This window comes from Polypterus senegalus, chromosome 13 (assembly GCF_016835505.1).
Source record: "Polypterus senegalus isolate Bchr_013 chromosome 13, ASM1683550v1, whole genome shotgun sequence".
NCBI classification, from domain to species: Eukaryota; Metazoa; Chordata; class Cladistia; order Polypteriformes; family Polypteridae; genus Polypterus; species Polypterus senegalus.
This window is the reverse complement of record NC_053166.1, coordinates 11,841,143-11,859,379: the sequence shown is the minus strand read 5'-3', so window position 1 is coordinate 11,859,379 and position 18,237 is coordinate 11,841,143. Positions and strand designations below refer to the sequence as shown.

Below are 18,237 nucleotides of genomic sequence, written 5' to 3'. Positions count from 1 at the left end.
GGTTTCCTTCTTCATTCTCTTCTAGAAAGTTCTAAAATATCAGATTTTTTGTCAGAATATTAGATAGAACCTTAACCTTTCTTTGTTAGTTTCTTTTTCTTTCACCCTTTTCTACTGATTTTGGACACTTATATGTATTTAAATTCTGACAACATACAAAAGGGAGAAAAGTAGAAGTCTGAGTGATGATGAACTGTGTGCTCCTTTGTAAAAAAAAATGCCCGTTCATGAGCAGAAAAGTGAAAATGGCAGTGAAGTCAATGCTTCTTATTCAGCATATGGCGTTATTTACACAATTGTCTGCACTGCTCACTGGTAATCACCACCATGTAGAAACAAATTAAAGAAAATTAAAAAGAGAACTGCAAACGAGCAATGCATTTAAACCAATGACAAAGTAAAAAGATAGATAGATATTTTTTATTTTTAAAACCAAACTTTATTGAGTAATCACAGTAATAAAATTACAATAATAAACCTAAAATAAACCAAATCTAGCTCCAAGTTAACAATGTGTATACATTCCTAAAGATGATTGTCCTGTTTCAATCAATTATGTATTCAGATATTACTCACAACGTCAAGAAAAACCTTATCTATGTAAGCCCCTCCCATTGTTTCTACCCTCCAATCCAATTTATCTCAAATGTTATTTATTATTCGATTTTAGAGATAAGTAAAACAAAACTACATACTCAGAAAAACTGTACCATATCATCATCAAATTTACAAATTGCATTATTCACACACATCAGTTTCTTAAACTTAATTAAATTATTGGTAGACTTAGATAGATAGATAGATAGATAGATAGATAGATAGATAGATAGATAGATAGATAGATAGGAATGGCATATATAATAGATAGATAGATAGATAGATAGATAGATAGATAGATAGATAGATAGATAGATAGATAGGAATGGCACAATATAATAGATAGATAGATAGTGTGGTCCCCGGCCGGGCGATGCCCAGGAGGACCGGAGGAGGGCTTGTGCCTCCTCCAGACCACGAGGGGGCGTCCATCCTGGTTATGTTGGGGGCCTCGGGTAGCCCTGTAGGGACCCGTGGCCACCGCCAGGCGCCGCCCCGGTGCCGGAATATCCCTGGAGCCCAGCACTTCTGCCAAACCAGGAAGTGCTGGGGGGAAGAAGACAGGAGACACCCGGACAGCTTCCGGGTGCACAGCCGGCACTTCTGCCACACAGGGGTGTGTCCAAGGGGGAGTGCCGGGAAGCAGCTGGAGCCCATCCGGGTTCCCATTTAAGGGGCCGCCTCCCTCCAGTCATCAGTGGATGTCGGGTGGAAGAGGACAGAGCTGGAGAGAGATATATAGACAAAAAGGCAATATATAATAGATAGATAGATGAAAGGCACTATATAACAGATAGATAGATAGATAGATAGATAGATAGATAGATAGATAGATAGATAGATAGATAGATAGATAGATAGATAGATAGATAGATAGATAGATGAAAGGCATTATATAATAGATAGATAGATGAAAGGCACTATATAACAGATAGATAGATAAAAAGGCACTTTATAATAGATGGATGACAATAATAGAACTATAGATAGATAGATAGATAGATGGATGACAAAAGAACTATTAAATGTTTGTGAAAGGCACTATATTCTAAACAGCTGCATGTAAAGACATTTCGATGTTGTTGGCGGCTTCTCCATGTGTCTTGATGACTGACTGAGGGTTGAAGGCTCACTATTGTCTAATATGGCTGACTTTCTGTGTTTTTGACTCAGTCCATGTGTATTTTGCTGCACCTATTTGGGTTTATCGACATATTTATCTGCTGCCTTCTTCTTCTTTCCTGAGTGGTGCACAGCCTATTAAGAATATGCCCAGACTAATAAGAGGCCTTTGAGTCAGTCCATGCCAGTCTGTGCCAATGTAAGGTTTGCACACAAATGTGAAGGATAATAAGGAAGGAAGGCAACTAAAAACTATGAAGCAGAATAAAAAGTCAGATTAAAACAGTGAACATGTGTTAGTCACCTCAGTCAAGTGCACCACAATGTTTTTACAGGATTAAAATATTTGTTTTACAGGTGCCCAACAGACGGACGTGATCAGCTGTGCATTCTTTAAAGCAACAATGAAAGACCACAAATGGTTTTCAACAGATGACATCTTAAAGCCATGTGTTCAGCTGCTCAGACAGCAATTACTGAGGCCCCGGTGCTCACTGCAGTTGTCCTAATCTGTTCCAGGATCGCGGCAGATGCTCTCTGTTCTTTTTTTCTTTCTTTTTTCCCCCCTTCGCCAGTCTGCAGTGTTCTGCATCACATGACTGAGCGGATTTCCTGAAAGTCAGTCCTCATTAGGTTATCAATATTAATGCTGGGAGGGGTGACGGCAAGACACAGCTCTTAAACCCACACCCACGAAAGAAAGCAGCAGAGACCCTGTGAACAAGAGCCACCACAAAGGTAAGCCATTTCGAGATTTTCTTCTATTTGCATATTGGAAAAGAAGTGAATTGTTGAATTGGCAAAAGAGCCAGCATGTGGCACACCAAAGTGGCCAGTTCAGAAAATCCGTAGGATGCAGATATCAGATGTGCTGCAATCGCACATTTAGAGGAAAATAAATTAAAAAACTGCTGCAAATATGATAATGCTTTGTTTATCCTAAAATTTTATTATCATTAAACTAGCTGATTTCATCTTGGCTTTACATTGCACATTTTCTGGGTCTCCCATTGTTCTTTGTTTTAGTTAAAAATGAATCACTGCAAGTAATTGTGACGCATGGAGCTGGAAAAGGATTATAAGATGCCTTTTGTCCAATGGGGTGTTTAATGGCACCTCATTTTAGTGCTGTTCACAATAGTTAGTGTGATGCTGGGTGTTCAGGAAAAGTCGAGGCTTTAAAAGCAGGAGTCGTGGAGGAGAGAACAAAGGCGACTGCCGAGTCATCTGGGCGTCTCCCACTCGGAGAAACGACTGTGCACTTCAGACAATCAGAGCACCTCAGTGGTACAGGCGGCCTGACCACCGGCTCAGCTAGTTAGTGGGCAGACTCCTCCAGACAAAAAGCGGGTAAAAGAATCGAGAAGGATTTGGATAGAAGAGCTCTTGGGGCAAAAATTCAGCATCTTTTTCATTCCGTTCTACTAATCAATTTTCAATAATTTCTCTCTGACATCTCAATAAGATATAACAGTAATGTGTAATGTTTCACAAGAATTTCTATAACAATGATTTTATATATATATATATTATATATATATAAATATATATAATATAGTCTATGGTTAATTATGCATATAAATATATGTGTATGTGTGTGTGTGTGTGTGTGTGTGTGTTCAGTGGTTAGCATGGCTATGCACCATGCATTTAAGGATGGGTATGCATTTATTTTATTTTATATAGAACCGTTTGTATCATTTACAGACTTCTACTAAAACAGATCAAAAGATTGCCAGCTGTTGGAAAGCAGCAGTTACATAATATCCTCAAAGCCACATAATCCAAATGAGGGTCACAGGGTCTGCCGTAGATCTTCACAGAATTAGGCAAAAAGCAAGAAACAGCTATGGATGGGGCAGGGCCCAGTGGCACCCACTCTGAAACCAGTAAAGGGGGTGCAATTAACCTCAACAGTGCAAGTTAAGGGAAACTGGGGGATATGACAATGGCAAGGGGAGGACAGGCAAACTCATCAAAAGCAACACCTAGGATCTGAACCCAGGATGACAGACCTGTGAGACAGCAGCACTGCTCATGGTGTGTGGAAGATGTCTGAAGGAAACTTTGGCACACAGCCTTTCAGGTTTCAAGATACTGCTAACCCTGTCTATCTACATACACATAACATATAGGAATGGCACTATATGATAAAGATAGATAGATAGATAGATAGATAGATAGATAGATAGATAGATAGATAGATAGATAGATAGATAGATAGATAGATAGATAGATAGATAGATAGATAGATAGATAGATAGATAGATAGAAAGGCACTATATAATAGATAGATAGATAGATAGATAGATAGATAGATAGATAGATAGATAGATATTAAAGGCACTTTATGTTAGATAGACTTTATGTTAAAAACTAAAAATCCTCATTACATATGCATTATTAGTAAAATTATCCTGAGTATTAATATGTTATCATATTGTTTCGACTTGCAAGTACAAATATCAACATATTCTGTACACATGACCATATTATAAGTACATAAATGTCAGAATGTATCTATCTATTGAAAATGCTAACCAGTTAAACCCCATTTTCATTTTCCTATCAAGCCCTTTGACGTGTCCTTTTCTTTCCAAAGCCACAATGTCTGATAAACCAGATCTCGCAGAAATTGAGAGCTTCGACAAGTCCAAACTGAAGAAGACAGAGACCAAAGAACGGAATCCGTTGCCGACAAAAGAAAGTAAGTGACTGTCGTGGATGACTGAGTCCTCGTGCACACATTTAAACCATTTTACATGTAGAATTTCTTTGCCTAATGGGGAATAAGAGATGGCCAGGCCAGTGTGGATTTTTTTTAGCGCTGACTCAGCACTCCTTAAATCTTTCAATGATTTCTGAGAAGCCGGGAGACATCACTCTCCTTCAAAAGCTTTGCTGTGGTCATCGAGGAATCTGTGAATGACCTCGCAGTGTGAATGATGCGCTGTCTGTTCCGTCCGGATCATATTGATTACTCATCTCATTTCATTTCATCTCATCTTCTCAACCCGCTTTTCCTTATGACAGTCATGGCATATTTTACTGTTCATTTCAGTTTTTTATTTACCTGAAGATCAAAACACAACAACATAACACAATCTGAAGAGAAAAATGAAAGACCATAACAAGTAGAGTGGTATGTCCCAAAGACAATCCATAACACAGAGCCCAGCACTCCACAACACCTGCCTCAGAGAGCCATGCGAGAAGACAACTCCATTTAAAGTGGTGCTTCATATGCTGTAGAGCAGCACAACTAACCAAATAGAACATCGTTTCTTAAACGGTTGGTCATGATCCCTAAAGGGTAACAGGATGCTGGCTTTTGTGTCATGCAGATTTATGAATCATTCATTCATTCATTCATTCATTATCCAACCCACTATATCCTAACTACAGGGTCACGGGGGTCTGCTGGAGCCAATCCCAGCCAACACAGGGTGCAAGGCATTAAACAAACCCCGGGCAGGGTGCCAGCCCACCGCAGGGAAATATATGAATCATCGTTGTTTTAATAGTAAGGGGTCACATATTCCTTGCGAAGTGTCTAGCAGTGGGTCGATGTGGGCAGTTTAAGCAGCAGACATAGCTCCACTATAGCTGTAGGTAGCCATTAACCAAGAGAAAGGGGTACCCCAACTGCCCATGGAGATTCACCAAAGGACGACCCCTCTTTACCACAATCTCAATGGAGTGGGTCTCAAAAACACTAAAAGGGGCAAGATTGGGTCAAGGGAAAGAAAAAAAAAGGTTTAAGAAATGCTGAAATAGAAGGTCCTACCCAGGCCTGGCATGTGTATACTTTGCAATGAAAGTACTACGTTCTTGTGAAATTCTGAAACAAAGTCTGAACAGATCCTAATTTTTTTTCCATAATTGGTAAGAAAATTGAACATGACTTTCCCACTGAATTATAGAAGATGAATTATAATTTTTAAAGCTAAGGAAATAAAGTTCTTGCTGAACCAGAGGTATAATACAGTAATACAGTACCTGTATATGTATCTGGTGACAATGAGTGAATTTTGATTAAAAGTGGGTGGGAACAATTAGACGGCTCACTGAGTGTCACATTTCTTAACCAATCCAACGCCCTATGAAGGCAGAACTCAAAGTAGGGAGGCGGAGATTTTGAACTGCAAAGATCAGAGGTGCTCTCCTTATCACGGTCAGACAGACAGCAAGCTTCTCAATACGATCAACCATCTGCAGTCGAAAAGCCTCGTAAAAACAACACCATCTATCAGCAACAAAAAAGAATTTTTTGTGAATTTTCTATGTAATAAACTTAATAAGTTATAGCGTAATGAAAATTGCATAATTAGATCTGGACCGGCCAATACACCTAATTGCCTCAGGTTATAAATGAAGAAGGGAATGTTAGGGAGAAGTTATATACTACAATTCCTTAGAAAGAGTGGTAAATTTATGAGATTTGAGGCAGTCTGCCAAGGCTACAAATTAATAATACAAAAGGGGATAGTAGAACAATATAATACTCTACCAAGACCAAATGCATACTGTAAATGTGTATCGTGGAGAGTACATTACACGTTTTAAAAACAAGCATAACCTGATGCAAGAGAAAAACCTTTCTGTAACATTAGACTATACATTGGCATTCAACGGCGTCAATGGATGAACTGTAAACAAGAAGAATACGTTGTCGCCAGTGCCGTGTGTGCACTCTGTTGTTCACCATTAGGACGGTAGTGCAGGAGTTGATAAAAGGTTGAAAGATACGGCAGCTATGTTCTTGAAAATATGATTTGAAAAATGTATATTCTAATTAAATGACCCGTCTAAAGGACTGCCATTAAGAGAGCTGATAATGAAAAGTCACAGGAGATGCAGATTTCAAGGCTCAAAACACCCTAATCAGCAAATCTGCCTAATGATATCACTACAGGCAAGAACAGACACTACACAACATCCACCTTCTGACTGCATGTGGTATAATGGTTAAGACTTTCGACTTCAGACCCTGAGGTTGTCGGTTCAGATCCCACTACTGACACCAGTGTGAGACTCTGAGCAAGTCACTTGACCTGCCTGGGCTCCAATTAGAAAACCAAAAAGAAATTAAACCAAGTGTATCATAAATGTTGTAAGTCACCTTGGATAAGGGCGTCAGCCAAATAATTAAATCTTCACGAATTACTAAAGAAAGTTAACATTACGAAAATGTAAATATGACATGTCAGAATATAGTTGTAGTGTTTGAACACATAGTAGATTAGATAAGCTTTATTAATCCCTATGGGAAATTCAAATGTATACAGCAGCAGAAACAAACAAACAAGAATACAGACTCACAGGACAGATAATACAGCCAATCGATCAATTAATAAATTAATAGATAAGTAAACTTAACGATGCCCTGCAGTGGGCTGGCACCCTGCCCATGGTTTGTTTCCTGCCTTACTCCCTGTGTTGGCTAGGATTGGCTCCGGCAGACCCCCGTGACCCTGTGATTAGGATATTGCGGGTTGGATAATGAATGGATAAACTTAACGAGTACATCGGCTGGAGGCATTGAATTGCCTGATAGCAGTGGACAGAAAAGACCCCCAGAGGCTGGGGTGGAATGAGTGCTCCAAGAGAGCACCTCCTGATGGGGATGGAGGAGATTTTTCATGCTGGCATTCACTTTTGCCACCTTCCTCTTTGCCATTTTGTCACTTGTTTGCCCTGTGATGGAGCAGGTTTTCCTGATAAGTTTGTTCAGGCATTGTGCTCAGGTGGCTTCCCCAGGACACCACAGAGTAGAACAACACACTGGCTACTAAGGACTTGCCACACACATCAAATGACCTGAGTGGCCTTAGGAAGTCCAGTCTGCACTGGCCCGTCTTCTTCAGCTCCACTGTGTTGTCACACCAGTTACCAGTTTGCTGGTATTGTAGTTCTGCACCACTTCCACATCCTTTCCCTGAATGGTGACTGGTCTCAGGGGCTCCTTTGCATATCAGAAGTCCACCACCGTGTCTTTTGTCTTGCTGATGTTGAGTTGCAGGTTGTGGTCCCTGCACCATAAGACAAAGTCCATCACAACCTTCCTGTAGAAAACAATGTACAAGAATGAAAAGAGCACAAAGTCAGCCCTTTAAAGGTGAGCCAGGAGAGGAACTCTGAATTGACCCTAGCAATGGCCCAGCACCTCCTGGTGGTTTTCCACCCACCACCCTGCCAGTATTTATATTCATTTCTCTATCATATTCCTAAATACTGTAACTCTCTCATCTTTTTACTAGCATAAGTAAAAACAATCTGCAACATGTACAGTAATTTACAGGAGTAAATAATCAAAAAATCTAAATCTTTGCTGTCATTGTAGCAATGCGACATTGTACAACAAAATTTTTTTTGGGTGCAATTTTCCAGTTTGCAACCCCCCAGGCAGACACACAGTCCAGTCCCAGACTTCGGAAATGACCCTTTATTTGCCACAGCCAGGTGTTACGTGGACGACCCCTTGGCCTGGTCCAGCCACTCGGGTCCCCAACAATGAGGATCTTACGAGCCGGATCACCCTCGGGGATACGCGCCACATGGTTGTAGTGCCGTAACTGATGCTCACTCACAATGCAGGTCATGTGCCTCATTCGGGACTCCATGAGCAACACAAAGTCAAACCAACGGTACCCAAGGATTTTGCGGAGAGACACAGTACCAAAGGAGTCTAGTCTTCGTCTCAGGTCACTGGATAGCTTCCATGTCTCACAACCATATAGCAAGACAGGAAGCACCAGGATTCTCTAGACTTGGACCTTCGTCCTTTTGCATAGGTATCGGGAGTGCCATACACCCCTTTCCAGTGACCTCATGATCCCCCAATGCTCTCCCAATCCGTCTACTGACTTTATAGGAAGAGTCACCAGAGACATGAATGTCACTGCCGAGGTCAGTAAACCTCTCGACCAGGTCGACACTCTCTCTGCAGACAGACACACCCCAGACACTCAGACTCCTCACTCAGTCTCTCAAGACCCCCGATCAGAGCCTCCATTAACTCCACGAAGATCACAGCATCATCAGCAAAGTCAAGATCCGTGAATCTTTCTTCACCAGCAGATGCCCCCCAGCCGCTGGACCCCATGACCCTGCCCAACACCCAGACCATACAAGCATTGAGTGGGAGCAGACACCCCAGAATCAACTGGGAAAAACACAGAGGTCCTGCCTCCACTCTGCACAGCACTCACAGTACCAGTGTACAGGCCGGCCATGATATCCAGCAACCTCGAAGGGATCCCGCAAACCCTCAGGATGTTGTACAGAGCAGCTCGATCAACTGAGTCGAACGCTTTACAAAAATCGACAAAGGCTGCAAAGAAACTCTGCCGATATTCGCATTTGCGCTCCATGAGAACCCTCAGTGCCAGGATGTGGTCAATGGTAGACTTTTTAGGTGTAAAACTAGACTGCTCCAGTCGCTGGTAGGTGAGCAAGTGATCACAGATCCTATTGAGGACGACCCTAGCAAGGACCTTACCCGGCCCTGAGAGCAGTGTTATCCCCTTGTAGTTGCTGCAATCCAGGCGATCACCCTTCCCTTTGCAGATAGGGACGACAAGTCCCATTTTCCAGTCAGTTGGGATGATGCCAGTCTCCCAAATGGAAGCAAAGATTGCTTGCAATGCCAGGAGGACAGCCTTACCACCAGCCTGGAGAAGTTCACCCTAGATACCACAGATCCCTACAACCTTTCCCCCCTTTAGCTGGTTCACCACCTGTGCCATCTCAGTGAGACTGGGGGGTTCACAGCTAATTGGAGGATCAGGCTCAAGAACTGTGGACTCAGAGATATCCAACATCCTAGCTGGAGGATCAGCTTTGAACAACAAACTCAGAATGATACAGAAATGCAGATATCAGAGGAGAGTGTGTTCATTTAAAAATAGAAAAGATCACGCAGTACAATGGAACAGACAAGTGGAATGGGCAGATTCTGTCCTTGTCTAGCAGGAAGGATGGCTATTCACTTACACGCCTCCATCTACATACCGCCATTCTTTTTCTCACCAGTGAACCATCACGCCTACTCTCCATCTGACTCTGCTTGCATTACTCATTTACACAAAGACTGGTGGGAATCTGAACGAAACCTCTGAGTCATGAAGATGAAGTGAAAAACCTTGACATCTTTTAAAGTATCTGAATGAGATACTGGCACAGTTTAGCTATTACCTAACCAAACCTGCTCATTTCGCAGAACGATCTCTCTTGTTTGTCAGTTTAATTACGTTCTTGTGCCTTTTGTCTTTAAATCTCCTCCAGGACAATTTTATAGTCTTTGATGCTCATGCAGCAATGAGCCCTCGGTATCTTAAATGGGAAACACAGCCTTTTGTTTTCTACTCTGGGAGGACACACTGCCACCTATTGGCCAGGAGGTATGCTGTCCTCTTATCAGAAATTCGTAATTTCAAAAAGTACAAAGTCAAATAACAAACATATAAAATATACTTTATGAAATAAACTGCTCAAAAGATTGAAAGGAACCCTTTTTAATGCGAGTACAGCATCAAGTCAATGAACCTTGTGGGCTATTGATTTGGTCAGTTGAGTAGCAGAGGGGCTTGTTCATCAGTTTCAGCTGCTTTGGTGCACTAAGGGGGCAACAATGAGACGACCCCCAAAACAGGAGTAAGTGGTTTAACAGGTGGAGGGAGGCCACTGACATGTTTCCCTCCTCATCTGTTTTGTCACTCGTTTTTTTCATTTGTCTATGGTCAGTGTCACTACTAGTAGCATAAGGCCATACCTGGACCCTACAGAGGTGGCACATGTAGCCTAACTTCTCCAGGATGGCACATCAATACGCATCACTGCCAGAAGGTTTACTGTGTCTCCCAACACAGTCACAAGGGCATGGAGGAGATTCCAGGAGACAAGCAATTAGTCTAGGAGACCTGGACAGGGCCTCTCGTAGAAGGTCCTTAACCCATCAGCAGAACCCATTGGTATCTGCTCTTTTGGGCAAGGAGGAACAGGATGAGCACTAGCAGAGCCTACAAAATGACCTCCAGCAGGCAGGCCAGCCACTGGTGTGAATGTCTCTGACCAAACAATTATAAAACAGACTTCATGAGGGTGGCCTGAGGGCTTGACGTCCTCTAGTGGTCACCGTGGAGCTCGATTGGCATTTGCCATAGAATACCAGAATTGGCAGGTCCATCACTGGCGCCCTGTGCTTTTCACAGATGAGAGCTGGTTCACCCTGAGCACATGTGACAGACGTGAAAGGGTCTGGAGAAGCCGTAGAGAACGTTTTGCTGCCTTTAATATCGTTCAGCATGAGCGGTTTGGTGGGGGTCAGTGATGGTCTGGGGAAGCATATCCATGGAGGGACACACATGACCTCTACAGGCTAGACAACGGTGGGCACCTTGACTACCATTAGGTATCGGGATGAAATCCTTAGACCCCTTGTCAGGACCTATGCAGTGGCTCCTCTGTTCCTCCTGGTGCACGACAATCCCCGGCCTCATGTGGCCAGAGGATAATGGAATCGATACTATTTACTGCCCCCCACACTCACTGGCCTGACCACAATCCAATAGAACACCTCTGGGTAGGACATTATTTTTCGGTCCGTCCGACGCCTCAGCCTGTCTAGGAGCTCAGTGATGCCCTGGTCCAGATCTGGGAGGAGATCCCCCAGGACACCATCCATCGTCTCATTAGGATGTTGTTAGGCATGCATACAAGCATGGGGGTTGGGGTGGGCATACAAACTACTGAGTATGATTTGGGTTGCTGCAATGACATTTCGGCCAAATGGACTCACCTGCCTGCCTGCCGCATCATTTTTTCAACCCTGTAGGTTGATCATTTCCATCAAACGGTGTGTCATCCTTTCATTCCTAACACATCACCATATCAGTCCATATCACTAGAGATAGCCAGCAGGATTTTTTTTTCCATTGAGATCTGATGTATTTTCAAAGTGTTCCTTTAATTTTTTTGAGCAGTTTAGAAAGGACAAGCAAAAAGGACTGGTTAAGCTGTGCCCATATATCGACTTTTGAAAAAGGAGCAACAAAATAATATCTTTCTAGACGTGAGTTCAAAGCCGAACTACCTAAGATAGATGAATTTCCAGTAGGAAGGGGAGGATCCAGAAGGCAGGACATAGGAAGTGACCTCAGAGCTGGTAGGCCTGTCAATCTTTCGGTCTGCAGAGGCAGAAAAAGAGAAGGCATTAGTACACAGCGCCAATCCCAGGTTCGGCAGGTAATTACCATAGCTTAGACAGCCCTTCAGCTGTCTCCCAAACGCGTGACCGTATGTACATTTTCTAACCTGCTCTAATTCAGTGTAAGGGTGACAATAGCTACCCTTACAGTAATGGAAACCCACACTGAATGGGCCAACAGGCCATCACAGGACAAATTTAAATAAAGTTCTTATAGTTCCAGACTTATGCCACCTTACAGTTTGTTTCAGAACCATTAATGTGAAGAAATGAATTCCACTTAATGTCTTGGATGCTGTTCTCCAATGTTTCTGCTATTTGTTCTCAAGAACCCACTGTAGTTCAACTGAAATAACATAAGAGATCTGACAAACATGAGGAGACTGTTCAGATAGATAGATAGATAGATAGATAGATAGATAGATAGATAGATAGATAGATAGATAGATAGATAGATAGATAGAAGGCACTATATTATAGATAGATAGATAGATAGATAGATAGATAGATAGATAGATAGATAGATAGATAGATAGATAGATAGATAGATAGATAGAGAAGTTCATTAAACACAAAAATAGGTACATAAATATTATTACAATTACAAGCTACTCAAATACACAGCAGAATTACTTCTCAGAGGAAGATCTCTTGGGCTGACCTGTGGAAGATGAAACCACTGCGTATATAATTTCTGTTTCAAACATTCTATGATCCTCTCCTAAGCCCATTGATCCTGCAAAGGTGGTGCAAGAGGGAGGATCCATTAAGCAAGTCATGTAGTCTGAGGGAAACAATAGCACACAGCCTTTCAGTTTGAAGATAACACTAAACCTGGGGAGATGCAGGTGACACCATAACACATGCTTGCTAGCCTTCACAGCCATTTTAGAGAGGAAAAGAAGGAAGAAACACCAACCCAGTGACAAAACATCAGGTGTCATCACCTTTGTCAATGAAGGAGCCAGCTTTATAGCTCCTAGCTCAGCAAGGCAGAACCTCCAACGATCATTTAAAGAATGGGAGCTAGCAGTGGACTTGAGGTGGAAGCTACTGTTCTTTGGTGCAGCCCTGTTGACTCGGTTGAGAGCAGATGTTGCAGCACCCCAAACACCAAACACAACCCCACCGGCAAAGGTCCCAACATAAATAACAGGTGCATTATTTAAGAATGCCTTCTACAAAGGTTTCAAAAATGACACAAACCAAATATAATTCTCCTCTTTCTTTATTCTTCTCTCTGACTCGCCTGGTCTATCTTGGAACTGGAAGTATTTCCAGTGCTAGTGCATAGTACAATGGAAATACATCCTGGTCAATCGGAACTCCCACAAAGTAGGGGTTAACAATCCCATCAGTGCCCCCTGGTGGCTCCCACAGAACCGAACAGAGCTGCCTCACGGGACTACAAGTCCCAGAATGCCCTGTGGGCATCCTTGTGGGAATCCTAACCCAGAGAGGCTGCCACCTAGTGTTAGGAGAAAATATTCATCTGTGCTCATCTATGGTAGCACCTGCATTGAACTGGCCTCCTGGCTGGGTAAGGATCCTTGTTCAATCCTGGCTGGGATGCCAGTCCATGTGTGCCATCCATTACAATATATACAATTCTATTCACTTTTTTGAATTTATGAAGTTATTTAGTGTTATTGTCCCTGTATATAGAGATACATGGGACCTGATCAACTAAGCATTGTGCTGCCTGTTTTAGTGTATGTATAATTTGTATTTGACAAATAAAATTTGATTTGCCAATAATAAAGTTAAAATATCTGTACATCCATCGATCAATCCAAACCCGCTCATCCATGAACAGCATTTGTCCATTATAATCACTAATTTCACACTTTAAATATGAACAGGCTGTGTTCTTTTGGCACTGCTGAAGGGGTGTCTGCAAAGCCGCAGCACAATTACAATAAAATATAAAAGCGGCAGACACTCTTGAACAGACTGCTTATTAAAATGGCACTGTACTGGCCTGTGTGGTTCTTCACAAAGCACCACTTCATTCCATTAAGAGTTCTTTGCATACGAAGTTGCCTCTTTAACAAGAACAGCAACATTTATTTCTATAGCACATTTTCATACAAATGATGTATCTCAAAGAGATTTGTTAGATGAAGAAAAAAAAAAGAAAAATATAAAACTAAGATTAGGCAATACTAAATAACAAAGAATAAAATAAGGTCCGATGGCCAGGAGGGGCGGCAGTTCGCTTCCCGGGTCCAGCCTGCGTGGAGTTTGCATGTTCTCCCCGTATCTGCGTGGGTTTCCTCCCACAGTCCAAAGACATGCAGGTTAGGTGCATTGGCGATCCTAATTATTCCTAGTGTGTGCTTGGTGTATGTGTGTGTGCCCTGCGGTGGGCTGGCGCCCCGCCCGGGGTTTGTTTCCTGCCTTGGCGCCCTGTGTTGGCTGGGATTGGCTCCAGCAGACCCCCGTGATCCTGTAGTTAGGATATAGCGGGTTGGATAATGGATGGTTGGATGACCAGGAGGACAGAAAAAACAAAAAAAATCCAGAGGGCTGGAGAAAAATAACAAAATCTGCAGGGGTTTCAAGGCCACAAGACCACCCAGCCCTCCCAACATAAATGATCTCAATCAGTCCTCATGGCTTTCAGGGTTCACATGGAAGACTCAGATGACGATAGTCCCGTGGACATCTGGCCTTCAAACCATCAATGGAGGGACTGCATGGTGCCCTGAGCAGATGGTGGTGGCACAGATTGCCACCACAGAAATTGGGTAAAAGAACAGCAGAGAAAGTAGGGGATAGTGTGGATTGTAGAGCCACGATAAGAATGAGAATTCAATGCAAATACAGAATATCAGGGTTACACTAAAATGAAGCTATGAGAAAGCCATGTTACAATAACGTGTTTTTAGCAGTGTTTTAAAGTGCTCCACCGTATCAGCCTGGTGAATTTCTATCGGTCAGCTATTCCCGATTTTAGGTGCATAACAGCAGAAGGCCGTCCGCCGTCCGCCTCACCACCACACTGAGGAGAGGCAAGACACATGACAGCCCGGATGGAGTTTGCTAAAAGACACCTGAAGGACTCAGAGATGGTGAGAAATAAGATTCTCTGGTCTGATGAGACCAAGATAGAACTTTTTGGCCTTAATTCTAAGCGGTATGTGTGGAGACAACTAGGCACTGCTCATCACTTGTCCAATACAGTCCCCACAGTGAAGCATGGCGGTGGCAGCATCATACTGTGGGGGTGTTTTTTAGCTGCAGGGACAGGAGGACTGGGTGCAATCGAGGGAAAGATGAATGCGGCCAAGTACAGGGATATCCTGGACAAAAACCTTCTCCAGAGTGCTGAGGACCTCAGACTGCACCGAAGGTTTACCTTCCAACAAGACAATGACCCTAAGCACACAACTAAAATAATGAAGGAGTGGCTTCACAACAACTCTGTGACTGTTCTTGAATGGCCCAGCCAGAGCCCTGACTTAAACCCAACTGAGCATCTCTGGAGAGACCTAAAAATGGCTGTCCACCAACGTTTACCATCCAACCTGACAGAACTGGAAAGGATCTACAAGGAGGAATGGCAGAGGATCCCCAAATCCAGGTGTGAAAAACTTGTTGCATCTTTCCCAAGAAGACTCCTGGCTGTATGAGCTCAAAAGGGTGCGTCTACTAAATACGGAGCAAAGGGTCTGAATACTTAGGACCATGTGAGATTTCAGTTTTTCTTTTTTAATAAATCTGCAACAATTTCAAAAAATCTTTTTTTTTTGTCTGTCAATATGGGGTGCTGTGTGTACATTAATGAGGGAAAAAATTAATTTAAATGATTTTAGCAAATGGCTGCAACAAAGAGTGAAACATTGAAGGGGGTCTGAATACTTTCCGTACCCACTGTATTTTTCAGCATCAAAGGGTCTAATTTTTGTTATATTTCTTAAGTGAAAAAATGCTGTCCTAGTGCTCTGATTACCGTATATACTCGCAGACAAGTTCTCCCGCGGATAAGTCGGGGCTTGATTTTACAGTTTAATTTCCGGTATTTTATGTCGGTCGTATAAGTCGACTGTGGATAACTCACGCTATTGGTCCAAGAGTTTATAATAGGCTAAGGCCCGTCTGAGAGAGTCACCACGGAGCACACAGCCTTTTTATTTCTATGTATTGTCCCTGCGTGACCACACAATAATACTCGAACTAGTGACGTTTCAAGCCCTCGTACACCTTTATCGTAAGAGCATCCCTTATCTACGATGGAGCGTTCAATCAGAAGAAAATATGAAGCTGGTTTTAAATTAAAAGTCATTAAAATGGTGAAAGAAATTGGTAACTGTGCTGCTGCAACAAAATTCGATGTGTCTGAGAAACTGATGTGAGATTGGAGGAGGCGAGAAGATGTAAAAGAAAATAAAATTCAAGTATCGCACTTTTGAACAGGCGTATAAGTCGGAGTCTGATTTTCTGATCGATTTTTCAGGTTTCAAGACCCGACTTATATGCGAGTATATACGGTAATATGTGATTTAAAATTTAGGTCAGAGTCAGTAATCACCTCTTCGTTCTTTACCTATGTATTGACTTTTAAGCCTAATGGATCACGTTTATTTCTAATTATCCTCATTATATCCATTTTTTGCCAATCACTAAGATTTCTGTTTTTTCCTTATTTAGACTGTGAAAGGGTTCCTAATATGTGGACTAAAACAGAAACCTTTTATGTCTAGTAAGATACCTAGCAGATGATGAACAGATCAAGAAACTCTGAACATAGCCTGTAGGACTGCAAGCTGTAGAGTCCTTTAAAAATCAGAAACCCATTGGGATTTCACAGATCTGTTATCATCTGTTCATGTTTTGTGAAGGATGGCATGGATGGACCGGGATGAACCCGGTACCCTGTCTCGGTCAGAAAGCTGGCATTTTGTGGAACTGGCACTCTGGCTGATTTGGAAGAGCTTTCTTAAGACAAAGTCCTACCACCGAAAATCCTCCCTGGTCCAGAGATTAAAAAAAGGTCACCACACTTCACTTGGGGAGTTGGAGTTGAGAGATGAAGAAGCTTCTTGCCAGCCTAAAAATATTTGAATAAACAGCCTGTTTAATTTGTAATGCTTCTTTCTGTCATACTTATACATTTTTACACTTATTGTTCTTTTTCTTTGGCAGTTATTGAGCAAGAAAAGAAGGCTGATACTACTCCCTGAAGAGGAGCGGGAAATGCTTACGTTTTGAAGATGATTTTTTTTATTATTTCACCATTTTTTATATATTTGATGAAGTTATTCTTTATGTTAGGAGAAATTGTTTTATTTTCTGAAATGGAAAAGAAGAAAACAGTAAGATGGTTGAGGCATCAAAACTGGAAGACGTCATGAAAACCAAAAGAGTTGTGAAAGTCGTATTGATTAACCGCAGAAAGTATCCAGATCCCCCAACCCCGCCGCCTTCTCATTTTGCGCATGTATTAACAATGAAGAGCATTTTCTCCTAATGTTATAATATGCTTATCCATGGTAATGTAATGCCTGAATCACAATTGTCAGTTTTCATTTTGCCCTGTGCCAAGTCTTTTACACAACACCACAGCCATAAAGTTACAGTATTTTGCGATGGTAGACATCTGTACTGCACAACCCATGACTTTGTTTGTTATCTTTTATAGTACTTCTGCTAAATAATGCACATTAAATGACAAACTCAGCCAAACTATGTTTTAATTGAAAGTAGTCATTCTTTATTCATCCGGGTGTGGGAAACCTGTGAGGGCACTGCCAGGCCCATAAAAACCAATCTGGGCACATTATGTCTGAAAGCCAGTCAAGTCCAATCAAGTTATATATACAAAATAAAATGCAGTTGTAAGTACTGTATTTACATAAATATATATATATATATATATATATATATATATATATATATATATATATATATATATATATATATATATATATATATGTGTGTGTGTGTGTGTGGTGAACAAGAAAAAAACAAAGATAAAGATTTGAGAAGTGTACCCCATATATTGTAGCATCAAACAACAATGGCAAAGAGTAATCATAAGAGACTGAGTCAATACAGACTGGTTTGTTGAGTGGTGGGTTCTCTTTTATTCTTTCTTGGCAGGAAGAGGCGGGATGAGGTCAGTAGAAGGGCGTGGTCTGGAACCAGAAATAGGTGGAGCTTTAATTGGACTTTAAGTAGACTTCCCTTGAAGGTCATATGAAAGAGGGCGAAAAGGCATTGCTACTGCTTATCAACCCCAGTCTCTGTTGCTTATTTTCAGCTAAGCCCTCAGACTGCCTCCCATGCACATGTGTGTAACTATATAT

At 41.9% G+C, this 18,237-nt stretch overlaps 1 protein-coding gene across 1 annotated transcript; it reads left to right on the top strand.

The window, feature by feature from the left end:
* The first annotated feature begins 2,261 nt into the window (after positions 1–2,261).
* On the top strand, positions 2,262–17,625 carry tmsb2 (thymosin beta 2). Its single transcript, XM_039775351.1, has 3 exons — positions 2,262–2,457; positions 4,322–4,426; positions 17,075–17,625. The coding sequence occupies exons 2-3, from the start codon at positions 4,327–4,329 to the stop codon at positions 17,110–17,112; spliced, it is 138 nt and encodes a 45-aa protein (XP_039631285.1). The 5' UTR covers positions 2,262–2,457; positions 4,322–4,326; the 3' UTR covers positions 17,113–17,625.
* Positions 17,626–18,237: the final 612 nt, after the last annotated feature.

Excerpts from the sequence above, each read along its gene's own strand:
- tmsb2 (XM_039775351.1), top strand. The coding sequence starts at position 4,327 with ATGTCTGATAAACCAGATCTCGCAGAAATTGAGAGCTTCGACAAGTCC. Across the intron at positions 4,427-17,074 it reads TCCGTTGCCGACAAAAGAAA|TTATTGAGCAAGAAAAGAAG; the intron begins GTAAGTGACTGT and ends TTTCTTTGGCAG.